Source organism: Struthio camelus, chromosome 7, assembly GCF_040807025.1.
Source record: "Struthio camelus isolate bStrCam1 chromosome 7, bStrCam1.hap1, whole genome shotgun sequence".
In the NCBI taxonomy this organism is placed as follows: domain Eukaryota; kingdom Metazoa; phylum Chordata; class Aves; order Struthioniformes; family Struthionidae; genus Struthio; species Struthio camelus.
In genome coordinates this window covers 21,824,256-21,840,405 of record NC_090948.1, presented here as the reverse complement: position 1 = coordinate 21,840,405, position 16,150 = coordinate 21,824,256, and the positions used below count along the sequence as shown (strand labels likewise).

Sequence of the window (16,150 nt, the reverse complement as noted above, 5' to 3'; positions counted from 1 at the left end):
ACGGCTAGCTCACACAAATGGAATTAATACAACTGTTACTATTAACACTGTCTACTTCCTCCAGCCCTGCCCTCTGATTACTTAGCAAATCAGCTAACCCTCTCCTGAAAACTGCCAGGAATTTTTCTGAGTGCAGATTCAAAGTACAGCACCAGCGGTTACAATTGCACAAGTAAACAGAGTGGGGAAAGAACTGCACAGTTCAGGTATTTGCTGTACAAGCAGCACCTTGCAGTTGCTTTGCGTTAGTGGCTGGCTGTAAGCGTAAGCAAATGAATGCTGCAAGTATGTGTAGAAACCTTGCTTTTGATTTCTGAAGTTCAATGCAAAAATGACTATTCAGAAAGTTATAGCTGAGCTGCACTCCCATCAGAAAAAGGGAGAAGAGTCAAAATCAGTTTCCTGGAAGAAAGCGTCCCTTGGGAAAAGCAGCATGAAACTCTCAATTTAAGGCTGATTTAACACAATCTCTGTTCCTGCAAGAGCCAGCAGAGTTGCTTGTTAGGGCCTGGCCACCCTAGGCCCCTATTCCCTCCTTCTGCAGTAGATGTTTGCTGCGTTGTTTCTCTCAGGAAACTGGCAGAGAGCACACTTTGGGACCGTGTCTGCTGTTCCTATTTCCACTGAAAACCCAGAAAGTGAAATAATGGAATTTCCTGTGTGATGGAAATTCTATTTTTTGATTCTCTCTTTTGGCAAAGAGGGGAAAGTTGGAGTCACAGAGCCATGGGGAAAGACCAGATCGAGACAGGTAGTCACGCAAACCCAAACTTGGGATCTGAGCAACCCGTACCCTTGGTAGCCCACAACATGTTCAAACAGGCGTAAAGCTGAAAGAAGACTTCTTATCCCTGCAGATGACATTACCTTTTGATACTAGTCTCGTACTCAGTCCTCTGTTTGCTCAGTTCTGTCTTTAGCTCCACCACCAAGCTCTGCAAGGCCCTAGAGCATTTGACAGAGTCTCTGGAAGCAGCAGCAGGGTTGCTCTGTTCACTGCTACTGCTGCAAGCGTCAATCCTGTCAGTGCTGTTCTCTAGATCTGCAGTCTTGACCTCGCTCTGAGACAGAGAGCCCTGAGTTACCCACTCCGTTTTGAGAGAGCTTAAAGCAGAAGAGTCGCTGGCCCGACAGGCTGGGCAGCTGCTGACTGAGTCCACCACGGAGATTTCACACGACGATGTAGACCACGTAGTGCTGGCCATACTGTGTGTACTGAGGGAGAGGCTGGAAGAAGGGACGTTGTCATAGGTAGAGAGTCTCTGGGAAGAGCACGAGTCTTTAACCCGTTCCCCAGAGGCTGTCCTGCGGTGACCTCGGAGAGAGTACAGTCCATTCATCAACCAGTTCCCACCAGAGGAGAGGTTGGGGATATCTAAGGATGAGCTGCCCAGCTTTGGACTCACAGACCGTGCTCCCTGCTGGCGGAAGGAGTATTTCCACGGAGGCAACGTCTGCACTCTTTTGCTGGGGCTAGTAGCAGGCTGAGTCAATTTGCCGCTGCGCTCAGGAGGGGTGTTTTTCACCACAGGTCCAGGAGTGGGCTCTACTGCCACAGCATTGCCTGAAGGCAAATCAGCGGGGCTGGAAACACTGTTTTCTGACCTGCTGTCCTCCCCATCCTCCTCAGAGATCCACTCCACAGTATTGCGCTGACGCACAGGTCGGATTTCAAGTTGGCTCCCTGGCACATCTGTCTGAGGAACAGCAAAGATTCGCCCCTGTTCACTTATCAGCACCGTCATCAGGTGCTGAACTAGTGAGGTGCCTGTGGGGAGAAAAGGCAGGCAAGAATTTGGTAAGACACGAGAGACTTTTGAGACATTCGTTTCCTGCTTGTGAGAGGTAACATGAGCTCCTTGTGAGGCCAGCCTGTGGGCATCATGCACTACAGTAGGCCTGGGCAAACAGGATCTCTGGGCCTTTCCACTCAGGACTGCAAGAGACAACAACTGTACCCATTGCTGCAGATGGGCAATGTGAGGGACGCAGGTGTCAGTACAGCTCCTGAATGTAGCTGACCAGGCACAGCGCAAATGATCAACAGCAATGATTATTAATAAATTGGCCTGCTTCAGGACACCTTGAGGTGGACACCCGGAGAACAGCATGTCACTACCACACCATGGCGTGGGGTTCACAGTCAGGATCAACCTTGGCATATGCATCCATCTAGGGCAGCATAGCACCGTACAGAGACGCAAGCTGGATCCTGAACACGATAACATATTAGCTGAGATGGAGCCCCTTTTTGACTAGCTTCTAAAACCAGCAGGTTTCCAATACCTTGCCTATCTACACTGCGCCCTGTTTGTTTCACAGTCTTAATGTGCCCAGAGCTAGTGTTTTTTAAATGACCAGAAATTTCAGCTTAGGCCTTTTGCTGTGGTCTTAGTGTATAGAGAAATTTGGAGAGAGTATGACATCTGTATGACACATGCAGCTGCATGCAAGAAGAAAAAGATGTTTTTTGTACCATCACTCTATTTGTAGACTGCTGTTCACTTCCAATTCTAGTAAAACACTCTGCAGTTTGAAATGAAACAGCACTCATGAGGAAATGTGTTGAAATAGAGTCCAAGATGGAAAAATCACAGATTTCAAATATCTGTTAGAGTGCCATGTAAATGCAACTACCTAGACATCTCCTGGGAAAGAAAAACAACAGAACACAGGCCACCCCGCAAGTTCATGGAAGGCACTGATGACACCTTGTTTGATGCAGAAATGAAAGCAACTAGGAAAAGAGGCTCTTCCAGGAGCCTCTTTGTTTCATTCAGAAGGAACTCAAGGGAAAACATGGAATTTTAGAGTAGAAGCTGGTTTAGGTCACAGAAAGCACAAAATGACTGAGCATAGATTTTTTTTTTAAGAGTCGACAGCAAAACAAAAACCACGGGTTACAGGAACACAGATTTCAGTACACTTGGAAAACCAGCCTGTAAGATGCCGTAAGGGGCTGGTCTACTGCAACAAAGATTTTAAAAAAAAGAACAAAAAACCAAAAACTATCAGTTTCCCAAAAGAGTCAATGTTAAGAGTATAGATACAACTACCTCACTGTAGAGAACAGCTAGAAGAGTCACAAGATGGCCAACTGGATTAAACAAAGAGCTTCTCATTGCATTCACACGTAAGAAGCAAACACACAGAAAGTGTACTTACAACTACATAAATCCAGAGAAATGAGTTGCCACTGTTTTTCAGCAGTGGAGCAGACCATTATAGACTAACAGAGAATACCATTTATCAAACCTAATACAAAGTATTTTCTACAAATGCGAAAAACCTTAACAAGAGCAGATACGAAATTATGTGTACTTATTGTCTGAAAAAAACAATAAAGAATAAGATTAACATAATCAGTGGTCCAAAATAAGGACCTGAATATAATAACGAGGTTTCTGAATAAGTAGCCCGATAGCAAGCAGTACTGAGCTCATCTACAGCTTACATTTGATGTGTGTGGATGTGCAAAGGGAATTAAGCCTCTGCAGAGAGAAGGCCACTCCCAACAATTTAACTGTCCTACTTCAGGTATTTCCATTTGAAATTCATTGCTGAAGTTTGAAGACAGACACAGTTAAAGGGCTTCTTGTTAAGTGGGAGTATTTATCTGTATCAACTGATTTAAAAGTTCCATATTACCCTGAAGCTGAAGAAATCTCATTAAGAGTTCTTTCAATTCCTCCATTATTTATATATAACCAGACCTTTATCCTAAACTGACAGTAAAAACATGACCAGTGCTGCTGCTTATGATTTTACTGATAAAGTCTAAAATTCCAGTCACTGGATCCCAGTTTTTCTGCAGTTCAGGTCTGCGGTCATTCAGAGTTCTAGGTCAGGTCACTCTCTCTTGTATTTTTATGTAATGACTAGGGGAGACCCGCAGACCAAAGCATCATGCCATGACCTAGGTGAGTGGAACTCAAACTCTTCATCTGCACCCATTAAACAAAACCCATGTTGCTGGCCAAGGCTGTAGCAGCCTTACCAACCTCAGGCCAGCTGGCCACTAGGGGAAGTCAGAGCATCACATAATAGACTGAGGCTTTAATTATTCCCCCCTTTATAGGAATGCTGAGTAACCCCAGCATCTGCCTCTGCACCCCCTTTTTTTTTGCTATCCACGTTTTTGTGCCTCAAACTACCTCAAAGCGCCCCTTAATAATATGGCCTACACCTCTGTGGCAGGCTTCGAGCCGCTTAACAGCTATGTTGCATCACACGCTCTGAACCTGGCCTGTTACATCAGAGCATCCATGGAGCACACATCTGTAGTGGCCACTTCAGTGAACTTGAGAGGTCACTTGCGTGGCGCAAAAGGCACCACTGCTTCTAAGGCACAATAATACTGGCTTTCTGTGGAGGATTTCTGTCACACTGAACGCCACTTCAGCTGTCCCCTGCAAGGTCAGGAGCAGTGCCAGGGCTGATTTCAGACATCCTGTGTACAGTATCTCCATCTGTGCCAAATGCTGGGTGGATCCATCAATTCTTTTCAGGCTCGCCAGGATCCTACAAATTTTGCTGCAAATACCTTGTAAGACAGCAGTTGTGCTCCAGTGCCACCTGGAAGTGGGGCTGTGCGCCAAACCTGGCATTAGCCAGAGATCATGCCCTGGCCATTTGCAGACCCACATGGAGGTAGATACTTTTCAAACTTCAGATTTTTCGATATGCTTGAGAGGAAAGGAGCATTCATATCTGTGACCAAGTCCTAAGTGTCTGGTGCAGTGAGGTTCATTGTCTGATGTTGTGTGTTTCATCTTTTTTCAGTCTCACTGGTTTTCCTTCATGTTTCCTATAGTACAGACTTGAGCTAGAGCAGTGCAGAAAGCATAACAAGAGTATAGGGTTCTTTCTTCCAGTCACAGCGGTCCTTACTATTTTTTTTTAACCACTATTGGATGACCCGTCTCATCCCGTCTGATGGGCTTCCCATTTCTCTAGAGTCTAATCATCCCTGAAATCTTATCACAAGAAGGATGCAATGAACAAGCAACTGCAGCAAATCCTGACATTAATAGGCTGTTCTTCTACCTTAATGGTGCCATAAACACATAAAAGCCAACATCTCAAAAGGACACACTTTATAACAAGTGTACCAAGAGCAACACCATAATTATTTAGGGCCCAGTAACAGTCCAAGTCTGGTTTTCATTCTTTGCTTTTAAATTCAAGTAATCAATATATTTGCAAACATCTGGGATATGGATACAGTAGAATTTTTTTTTACATTGTATGAGAACATCTACAATTAACAGTGATGATTTCAACTTACTCCTTGGGTTCTGACCCATACAAAGCCTGCTTGGAAGACAGCTCTTTTAAAACAGCTAGTTATAGCTTCTGCAGCACAGAAAACACACAGAAAAAACAACAATACTTCTTTCATTGTGGACTGGATTCACTTTGCAGGAAGCTGATAAATGTACCCAAATGCACTAATAATAGTAGTTTGGTACTTAGACGTGATCTTCCTGAAGAATATTTGAGCTTTCATTTTAAAAACAGAAGTTCAAAGAGCGTTTCACATAACTAACAATAGGCCAGAAGCATCTCCATGTCGCAAAGAGATGCTCCTTAGGTCAGTGCTGAGGGGGATGACACTGACCAAAGCGATAACGTTCCCTCACAGGCAGTGATAAAAGGGATAGCCTGCCTTGTTGCTGACTGTGCAATCAAGTGATACAGCTTCCAATAGCTGCTTTCAACATCAGATTTTCCTGTAGCTTCCAAGTGCTGACTCTGTTATCTCACAACAAGAAGAGTACCTACCTTCCATCATGGTCACTGGATCTTCCATTTTGGGTCGTAATATATTTGGTCCAAATACTGTAGCTAGGTTCTGGACACTCATCTTGTTAACGCTGGAGTAAGCCTGAACTTCATCAAGGAACCTTGAAAAGCCCCCCCGGAAAAATCAAAGAAAGAGAGGAATAAGCAAGTAAGCCTCACTTTTCAGACTGCAGGCTTTCTGGGGCAGGAATGCTTTTTGCCCAGTGTTTACACAACCCCAATAAGATCCTGATACCTGAAATTCTCCTAAGGACTACTGCAGATCACCCACTCGGTAATAATGCCCAATCCGACCTTGTGCGTAAACCAGAGAAGACAGGATGGTTTCTGCCAAAGGTACCAGCCTACCAGAAATCTAGTTTCCTACTGGGCAAGAAAATACAGGAATTTCAACAGGAATTCTCCAGTTACACAGGGTAGTTTCTGCCAGTTTCCACTCACAGATATAACAGAAGAAAAAAGACATTCCACTCATCTCATCCTAGAAGCAGCCTGTGGGAAGAGCTTAGTTTCTTGAATCTGGCAAAATACAGATGAAGAGGAAGCCCAAATAGTTCTTGAGAATACATCAGCTATGCAAATCCCAACACAACAAAAAGACTCTATGCAAGTCAAAGATGGCACTTAAGAAATGGAGATAGACTGGCCATCCATATCTATAAGCTGCACATCAGCAGAAAGTTTCTAACAGTTAAATATTTCGTAATTTGAAACAGCCTCCCAAAAAGAGCTATAGTAAGAGAAAAGCATAGCAGACACCTAAATGGTGTTTGTAAATGGAGATTAGCCTTAATGAGGAGTTATGAAAAGGATTGTATGACATGGATACCTACAAGAGTAGGAAATAAGACTTAGTGGCCTCAAAGTTGAACAGTCTCACTCTGCCTGCACTTTATTTCCTAAATTATTGTTCATCTTTCGATGACTGGAGGGTTTGGGGCAGTCAAAAAGTCTCCTTGTCATTCTGCACTACTTGGCTGGCAATTTTTTGAATTATACTTGCAGCCTGACTTTTGTAGGCATTCCCGTTTTTTAAGCAGCTTTGTCCTGTGGCAGACACTGAGCGGAGATCCAAGAACCCTCAGTTCTTTCCTTAGAAATAGGTATAATTATATTGCCCTGCATTATCCATTCATGTTTTGAGATGCTCACTTATTAAAACAAAGGGCCACTGACGCACATAGTGAGGCACCATAAATCTTTGAAACCATTCAGAGAAAATATTTCATAACTGCTATCTACTTGTATGCTTGGGAATGGCTTGACATCTCTTAAATCAGCTGTGGGCTTCATGCCAGCCTCGGTGTCTACTGCCTGCTACATATGTGCAAATGCCATCTGGGGATACAAGGACTCTGACTCTTCCACGGAGACCAGGGACCAACATAAAACTCACTACCTTTTATCCAGGGATAACAGTCCATTCCAGCTCCCATTCTTCAGCCCACTTTGCAAAAATTGGCAGAGTCAGCAGAGGCTGAGGAGTCCTTGGTACCTCAGGAGGAAGCCATTCCCAACCCCCTTCCAACTGAGAGCTGAGGCCAGACTGGCTATTTTGACTATATCTCCTACTCAGTTTAGGTTGTAAATGCTCCAAGTGTGCAGTGCCTGGAACAGCTGCCTTTCTTTATTGGCCTTCAAGTGCTTCTGAAATAAACAATATCATTAGTATCATTAATGCCTGCTGCCAATGCTGCAGGTGATATGCAATTTGCTTGGCTGATGCTCTGTAGATAACTAAGAGTTTCCTTCAGGCAGGCTGCACATCCACCTCCACACATTTTATAGGAGCAGTAAGTTCTGTGTAAGTGATATTTGAATATTCAGACTTTCAGAGTGAATTATTTGCATATTAGACTGAGGTTCTCCAAAAAATGACTTTTTCAAGTGTTAATTAAATTTCACTTACTTGCATATGTATTTGAGAAGGTTGTAGTTGGCTTGGGGCAAATTCTTCACCTGTTTAACCAGTTCCTGGGTTCCCTAAGTGACAGAACAAACAAGAAAGTAAGTTATTAATATAAATGACGCAAAGCATGCATGATTCTACTCCAGTGCTAAAAAGTCCTCTTCCCAGAGTCAAACCCATGAACCGTAGCACTAGGAGGATCTCCAGAGACCCAGAGTGGGTATACTGTGTCATCCCCAGCCTGCCTTTAAATGGTGTATCCACCCAGTGGATACATCACCTCTCAGGAGGAAGAGGAGTTCTACTCTCAAATTCAGAAACACTAGTAATATAATCTGTCTTTGAGCTCAAAGGACGTGGATGAGCTTTGCTGCTTACAGAGCTCCTTTTGCTTGCAGTGGTGCAGGGGACAGTGTCTGATTCTGTTTCAGAAAGTTCTAAAGTCTGGTGCAGAAAGCCTCTGAGAGCATCAAAACCCAGCAAATTGCATTTCTAGAGCTTGCAAAAACCAAATATGCCACAGACTTACGTGAAGCCATTGCGTATGTCACTTGACCAAGCTCTCCAACCCTACCACCTGTAGTCTGGCTGCACAACCTCCCCCAGCCTGAAGGAAGTCCTAGGATGCTTGGTGCATAGCAACACTATACTTCTGTGCTACCTTCCGTGCTAGAATCTCCTAACACTGCAGAAGTGTTGGTGTACAGGCCCCAGAATTAGGTTATGGGTGTGTAGGTGGGAAATAACAATATATCACTGTATTTCGGACACAAAAACCTAAGGCAAGGGAGACAAAAGGAATCATTTCAAACAACAGAACTACCTGGGAGAGAATCCAGAAGTCCCAGTTTGCAGTCCTAGCATGCAGCTGTGCTCTCGATAGCAATGATAAGAATAGCATTGCGAGGATTTACTGCCTTCCTCTAAGTAGAGGCAGAGGTATGAGGAAAATGATTCATTGCTTTCATGGGATTAGAACCACTGGTCCCAGTAAGACAGATCACTACATTTGGTGTACACACCACACAGAGTCTCAAAACAGCCTCTCCGTAAGCGTGCTATTGGCACAACATGCAGCAGAAATTATCCCAGGGATGCGGCATTGCCAGGATCTTTCCCCAGCTTGAAAAAACAGAGCTGGAATTTTTTATTTAAAATTCCAAAGGACAGACAAAGAAAGTAACCAGAAAAGCCAGCTGGGCTGTCTAGAACGAAAGGAAAACCACCCACTCTGCAATTCACTGAGTATGCAGGTTTATTCCCCAACCTCCAAAAATCTTTTGTCCAAAAGAAAAAGGCTGCAGAATTCTTGAAGTCAAACCACAGCCTGAAATACTGAAACCCCAATGTCCAGAACTTGATTGAGTTCTCAAAATCAGTAGAAAGTCTTCTGTGGATTTTAATGGCTACTGTAAAGGCCTTCAACTAGCGAGGCCTGCCAGTCTTCAGAGAGTCAGCACAAACGAACCAGCATTTCTGCCTTTTCAGCACCCAACCTATTTGAAATTTTGAGGCATCCAGAGTGTACTGTACATTCCAGTAACGCTGAACTGAGCAGAGGCAAGTGTTTCTTTAAAAAAAACTAACAGCATTCCAATCCAACTACCTCTTTTTAATGTATTTACTTCCATTCGCAGTCATTTTGAGCTGCAACATACTTCATAACATCAGTGTGTTACATTAAAACGTGAGATGAGATGTCTGCATGAGGAATGACTTCAAACCCTCAAGCTACTTGAATTGTCTAATGAAAACCTCTGACTCAGAAGACTGTTGTCCTTCCAAAGCCCCAGTATCATTTGCTTGTTCCCTTTGGTTTTGCAGTTGCTCTGGAGATTTGCTAATTTTTTGAGACAACTAAGCTTTTTGTGGGAAGATGAGATATCCAGAAGTGTTTGTGAAGACTGAGCTTTGGATTGCTAACTAATGATGGAGAAATTGCAGAAACAGCTGGTTCCAAGTCAGAGAACCATGTCTGGACTTTTATTTCAACCTTTCCCCAAGTTATTAAGAGACGTTAGGGAGAGTTTTTCTGTTGGCCAGCCTCTTGCAAGATCTTCATGACTTCTCTGGTCCAGACAAGTCAGAAAGACCCAGACAGCAGTCCCTGCTCCTGCCTCCATCCTCATTGCCCTGAACGCACAGACAATTTTTTCCTTCTCCTGAATTTTACAGCACAAAAAAGTCATCCAACTGATAAAAAACTGAAATTTCAAAGGATAGATACTTAAAAGTGATTAGTCTTTTTTAATTCCTTAGGTTCAAAAGAGTGGCAAAAATGAACCCACCAGTAAAAGACCTTTCACTTTTGGAAATACCAATCCCCTTTTTTGAACTTCTGAAAACATCTGAATCAAGGACAGCTGTTATTGAGGTGACAGTTGAGGTCAGTTACTCAGGTCATCCAATCTTATAGTGAGGACTCTGAGCTAGATACAGTCAAGCTTACAGATCTAATTCTCTCCTGAGTTTTCCTCTGTGAACCGATTTATTTCAAATACAGAAATCAGGATGGCATTTGGCACTGTATTTCAAGTGCTCTGAATTAAAATACCCTTGCTCCATTAGATGTGAGAGAGGGCTTTGCAGTGGGAACTGCAAGCAGATTGGAACAGAACAGCTGGAACAGAACAGAACAGCTGGAAACATGACCTAAAGATAGAAGACCTGACCTGAAATCAAAAAAAGGATCTAAAAATTATCATCCATGCTGTGTCACTGAGAAATCACAATTGCAGGACTACACAAAAAGTGTCCTTAGATACATCAAGGTTCAAACTCTTGCCAGGTTAAAAAAAAGCTTTCTCTCCTTCTGCAGCCATCTCAGGAACATTTATCAACTCCGCCACAGATTTGTGCCCACTAACCATGTGCCCAAGAGGATGCTGGAGGTCTAAGCCTAGCAACACCACTGCACAAGCGTAAAGAAAAATGTAAGGCAGAAACTGCACAGAAAATGCTTATGGCTCAGGCTAAGCAGGGCAGGCACTGCGCTGTTGTCATTCATCATTACGATATTTTGCAATAATAAGTCTTACATCCTTGCAAATGCAGCACATCTAACTTAACCGTAGGTGCATGCTTTTCAAGGAGCAGTCCCAGAAACAAGGAATTTGCAATGTGTATTAACAGATCAGCCCCAACAGGGAGTTTCTAGTCGGTTTGGAAAACCAGAAACACTTCAGATCTTCACCCACATTCAGTCCCTTCTTTAAAAACTCAAAGCCAGATGCTTAGCCCTCAGAGTTGCTGTGTGCATCTCTAGAATATAGGCAGCACTGCAGGCCAAAATACAACCATGACAAGTCACCTCAGGCTTAAATGAATGTTTAGAGTTTCCAAGATAATCTCTTCATTCTTTTTCTAAAACTAGTTTTCATTTTCAGTTCGTCCTCCCTACCAGTTGGTATCAGAATTAAGTCTTGGTAAGGCAGCAGTGCTGCTGAGATACCTGGTGGCCTCAGTGTAGTCCAAGGACTGTTAAGATTCTAGTTGCATTTCAACACCAGAGACTAGTTAGGTGCAGAATGAAGACGAACAGCAATAAGTGGAAAGCTGGGGACAGTGCAGGAACATTTTTTGCTACAGATGGGGAGTAGGCCCATGCAAAGCTAGTATCATCATAATTCCCATCTCTGGTCAGAATGTAGCAGCATGAGGTGCTGTTTTATCTGCATTGCTATTTTGCATTAGTAATTCTGTTTTTATTTTTTGGATTTACACAACTGAAAGAAAGTGACATTTTGAGTCTAAATATCTTATGCAAAACTTCCATGTGAAAAATGAAAACAAAACTTCAAATTAAAACAACAGTTTGCATTTTCTTTCCAAATACATTCCAATGCATTTTCTTTCAAAATGAAACTTCTGATTTCTCTTTGAATTTTGAAAGGTTATCATTCTCTGCTGAAAAACGATGGTTTCAGTGAAACCACATTTTTGAGCATGGAGACCTTTCACATGGGAGGAGGCAAGTCAAGCCCTACAGGCTGGGTATGACTTTGCACTATATTCTGCTCCATGTGCTACTGTGCACGTACAGCCTCTCCACCCTTGATGTGCACGCTCCACCTTCCTTTCCAAAAAAGCTAAGGGCCTTTGTTGAGGTTCCAAATTTTTCTGACAAAAAAAAAAAAAGGCTACATTTACAACAGCAGCTTAACACGACAACTCTGATATCAGCAGTACCATATTTTGTAAGCTTTCAGCTATCTAGTCCTACCCACCACCTTTCTATCAAAAAAAAAAAAAAAATACAAATCATTTTAATCTGGCCTCACTCATACAAAACCAACACAGATGTTGCTTCCCAAACAGCTGCAGCCTGTGCAGGCAAATTCAGGCAAACTACAGTTAATAAGCTGAGCAGCGATGTACAATTATGCTTGCCCAACTTGGCACTGTCTCTGCTCTTGTGCAATAGTGCTTACAGATCCAAAATGTCCTGCTCTGCACATCTTACAACCAAAAGGAAACTGGCCCCACTGCCTTAGAAACACTGCTGTTTCTTGTGAGCTCAATCATTCTGCTGTCTGTCACTTACAAGTGTCCAGCAAAGATGCCGAATTTGAGTGAGTCTAAGACAGAAAATGAACAAGTTTTGAAGCTATTAGACACATAACTGCACTAATTAAGAGACAGCACTAGCGCACTGACACACTGATGTGGCTGCATCCAGGATCCACATGTACTGCACTTTGTCACATACAGGTATTTGCTATCCCAGAGGTGGCTAGAGGATAGATTGCACGAGTACAGACAGGCTCAAGCAGTAACAAACCTGCCTTTTGCCCCCAGAAAACAGACTCTACTAGATACATTGCCTTCGATGCACACAAACAAGCATGGTCGTAGGGACATCATCAAGGACTGAATTTCCCCAGAGACTTCTGCCACTTGAACTTAAAGGTGAACCGCAGGCTCCCAGTAAAGAACAGGTTTTTACAACCCCCGCTAAAGACAGAGAAACGTGAGCACACAACTTGAGGCCACACACAGAATATGGATAGAATCGTGCCCTGTGACTTCCAAGCCCTCAGGCGTCTGCATTTCTTTAGCTGACAATCATAATAAGGCATAAAAAATAAACTTTTTTAAACCTCTGTTTAGAAGGTGGCAAAGTCCCACCCACGGTAGACCAGAGCCAACGTGCCCTGCAGTCAGAGCTCAGATATCACTATGAGGGGAGCAATACGGATGGAACAGATCAATCAATCACATTGTAAATTATCCTGCTCCTCCCAAGAGGTGAATCAAAATTTCCATGATTGCACAGACTTGGAGGTTTTTGTCCTTGCCTGGAAACCAAACAGAAGAACATCACAGGAAGGTTCTGGCAAGGTATTCATAGCATTATTTCCCCCCGGTTTGGGATAATAACACAGTCTGTCCTTTTGTAGTGCCTTTCCTGTAAGAAATTCAGCTTCTAATTCACCAAAAACTCTGGGAAGCAGAACAAGCTGTTCTGATCTATGGCGCTGAAAACATAGAAAGGAGTAACTTCATACAGCTTGCTAATGAGTCAACAGCAGAGCTGGGAAAGGAACACAGGTCTCCTACCTTGCATCTCTTACCGATTATGCTACAGAACAGCTTTATTTAGAAGAAAGCACAGAGCTACAAGGCTTACTTTGAAGAAGCTCCTGCTTCAAGCAGGAGCCTCTGATAATAATGCACGATTCACAGCTTCAGGAAAATGCAAGGGAAGGTTCCCAGAAACTTCACTGATTTTACATCAGAGCTCAAGAGTGAGAAGAAAGCTGTACTCCACTGAGACTTGGGAACAACCTTCAAGGTAGCAGGAGGCAGATTAGAAGGACCACTGACCTCTCCCTCGTCTTTTGAGAGTAGCTGTCCACAAGAAATAAAGTCTTCATATTTGGCGAAGGGGATGACAGGCTCTGGCAGCTCTCGGAGGTAAAGCTTCAGGAGGGACGCCACAGTGTGAACATCTGTGTTGCTGCAATGAGAGAAGAGAGAAGAAAATTTAGAAACCCATGCTACTCTAAGGCTAGCCACCTTCTGGAGGGGCACAGGAAGGCCCCTCTTGGGGAGAGGGCCAAAGCAGGCACATGGAGGGAGGCTGTTCTGCCACATGCCTGTACGTGGCAGGAAGGGCTACCTGGGAATGGGGGAAATCGTCCACTCTCTCAAGATAAGAAGGCATCTGGGACAATAGAGGCAGCAGAAGGGATAGGCCCACAGCACTGCATCAGGTATGGTGGTCCTGAGGTTCCTCAGCCAGTGCAGATCAGGAAAGCGAGCGACACAGTCCAGGCAACACACAGTGATTGATCGCTGTTGCACTGACAACAGAGCTCTGCATCTTTATGCAGTCGAAAAGATCCAGGCTTTGAGATGGTAGTATAAGCTCTGATCCTCTCACTCATCCCTTCTGCCTCACGCTCTCCCAGCCAGCATCCACTTCTGTGTCTGATAGGCCAGGCTCTCCAGTGCACAGGTTGATCCTTCAGAAAAAAATGGAGGAAGCTCTGTTTCCCCTAGGCCCTCTGTTGCTGTTTGGCATAGCTACCCAGCTGGGAGGTCACATTATCTCCCCCCGAGCTGGGGCATCTGAGATTTACTATTCCATTATGCTGGGATATCACAGTTTCTCTTTTCTGTCCCACTCCAGAAGTTTCTCTCCCCTCTTCTCTCTCCTTTTTTGGGTTGGGGTGTCAGATCCATGATGAAGATGCACCTTTTCTTCCCTTTCCATTTCCTAGCTGATTTTTCATCCAAGACAGTATCTTTCTCTCATTCCAGGTCTTCTCTTGTACAACTGTTGATCTTTGCAGTTGACCTTTTCAAAGGTTTAGACCACTGGAAATCTAGACAGATCGTGTCACCAGCTCCCGCCTGCTCCCCATTGCCCTGCCAGCCTATAAAGAATTCTGGGAGAAGCACAGCAGTAACCATGGGGCAACAGAGCCTCAGATCCTCGCCTCTGTCTAAAGGCTGAATCTCTTCTGCTTTGTATGTTTTAAAGCATTTTTTTGAGAAGTAATCAACTCTGCCAAACACTGCCTTTGCTGCTGCAAAATATAGGCACAAGGAGCTCTACAGGGCTCCTTAAAAGACACAGCCCACCTGAGTGAGAGTCCTCAGCTCTGCCCAGCAATCAGGGACCTAGTGAAGTTATCTGCCTTCAGACTGTGGAAAGGTAAATTGGGGAGACTAAAATTTCCCAGTGTACTGACTCACGAACATTCCTGGATCGAGGTCAAAAGCATAACACTAAATTTCTTTTGTCTTCTTAGCAAAGAAGCACAATCACTGCTACCCAGGAATGACAGGTAAAAGCTGTAATATTGTCATGACTGCCTAAATGTTTCAATAAGCAACAGCTACTGGTTTCCCAGCAGCGCCCTACGAAACCCTATACGTTCCGTGTGGCCCAGTGCATTCTCCGCAATGGCAGCGTAATACACCTTAGGTACAAGTCGACCCTTCAGTCTCTCACCCCTAGAAATATGACAGCCCAAATTTCTATGAATTTGTGTCTCATCATTGTCTCACTTCAGTTTATGAAGTATCTCAAGCTCTAACTGAAGTTTATTTTGTGGTCAAGGCAGTTTTAAGGAGCTTTTCGCATGTGGATTCTCAAGTCTAAGAGCTGAACTCACACAGCAGCCCTTCCACAGACAAAGTACTTGCAGAGATTCTGCTTTTATTCTATTCTTATGAAAAACTTTGGACACAATTCTCTTGGGAAACTTCATCCTTGTTATTTTACTGAAACTTGCCAATAATTTTCAAGTTATTGGGAGAGGAGAGAAGTAGACAGGCAAGCATACTGATATCAGAAACCATTAAAATAAAACAGGAAAAATTACAGTAGAAAACTGCCAGTGTTTTAATACGTGCAAATATTTGACCATTTACTGCTAATTCTGATAATGCTGTTCATATTCAACAGCTCCATCGTATTTGAGAACACTGCAGTTCTACAAAGCGGTTTTTGTCAGTTGATCACAAATACTTTACAAATGAGGTTGCTTTTTTTATTGTTTTATTGTGGAGCTTCAGGCATGAATGGTTGATGTGACCATCACTCAGCAGCAGAGCCCAGCCTACAGCTTCAGGTCCACTGACTGCAGTTTATTGTTTCACCCACAAGACCAGGTGAAATCCAGCCTGTCAGTGGCACAGAGGAACAGTAGGAGTAGATTGCCATAGGTGCTTCCAAAACAGCAAACCCTAGCCTTTTCAAAATACCTACATATGCATTTAAGACCCAGACCTTTGGCTTTTAAAAATAAATATTTTAATTATCAGTCATCACAGAGATTCACCACGGGGCAGGCAAGTTCTAACAGAGATTTTCATTTAGAAAATTAAGCCAACTTGAGTTCCTTGTGGATGCAAAAGACATCTAAAAGCAATGACTGCAACTAAAAAAAAAAAAAAGGATATTCCTTTCATTATACCTGATTT

The 16,150-nt window shown here is 43.5% G+C and overlaps 1 protein-coding gene across 18 annotated transcripts in view; it reads right to left on the bottom strand.

The window, feature by feature from the left end:
• Positions 1–16,150, bottom strand: part of ARHGAP22 (Rho GTPase activating protein 22) — a 176,562-nt gene that overhangs the window by 4,586 nt on the left and 155,826 nt on the right. For all 18 annotated transcript variants that reach the window (XM_068950169.1, XM_068950167.1, XM_068950176.1 and 15 more), the window contains 4 exons: positions 13,541–13,673; positions 7,715–7,788; positions 5,785–5,906; positions 868–1,768 (listed from right to left, as the gene is read on the bottom strand). In XM_068950169.1, coding sequence (XP_068806270.1) covers positions 868–1,768; positions 5,785–5,906; positions 7,715–7,788; positions 13,541–13,673 — 1,230 coding nt within the window. The remainder of the gene's footprint in view (positions 1–867; positions 1,769–5,784; positions 5,907–7,714; positions 7,789–13,540; positions 13,674–16,150) is intronic.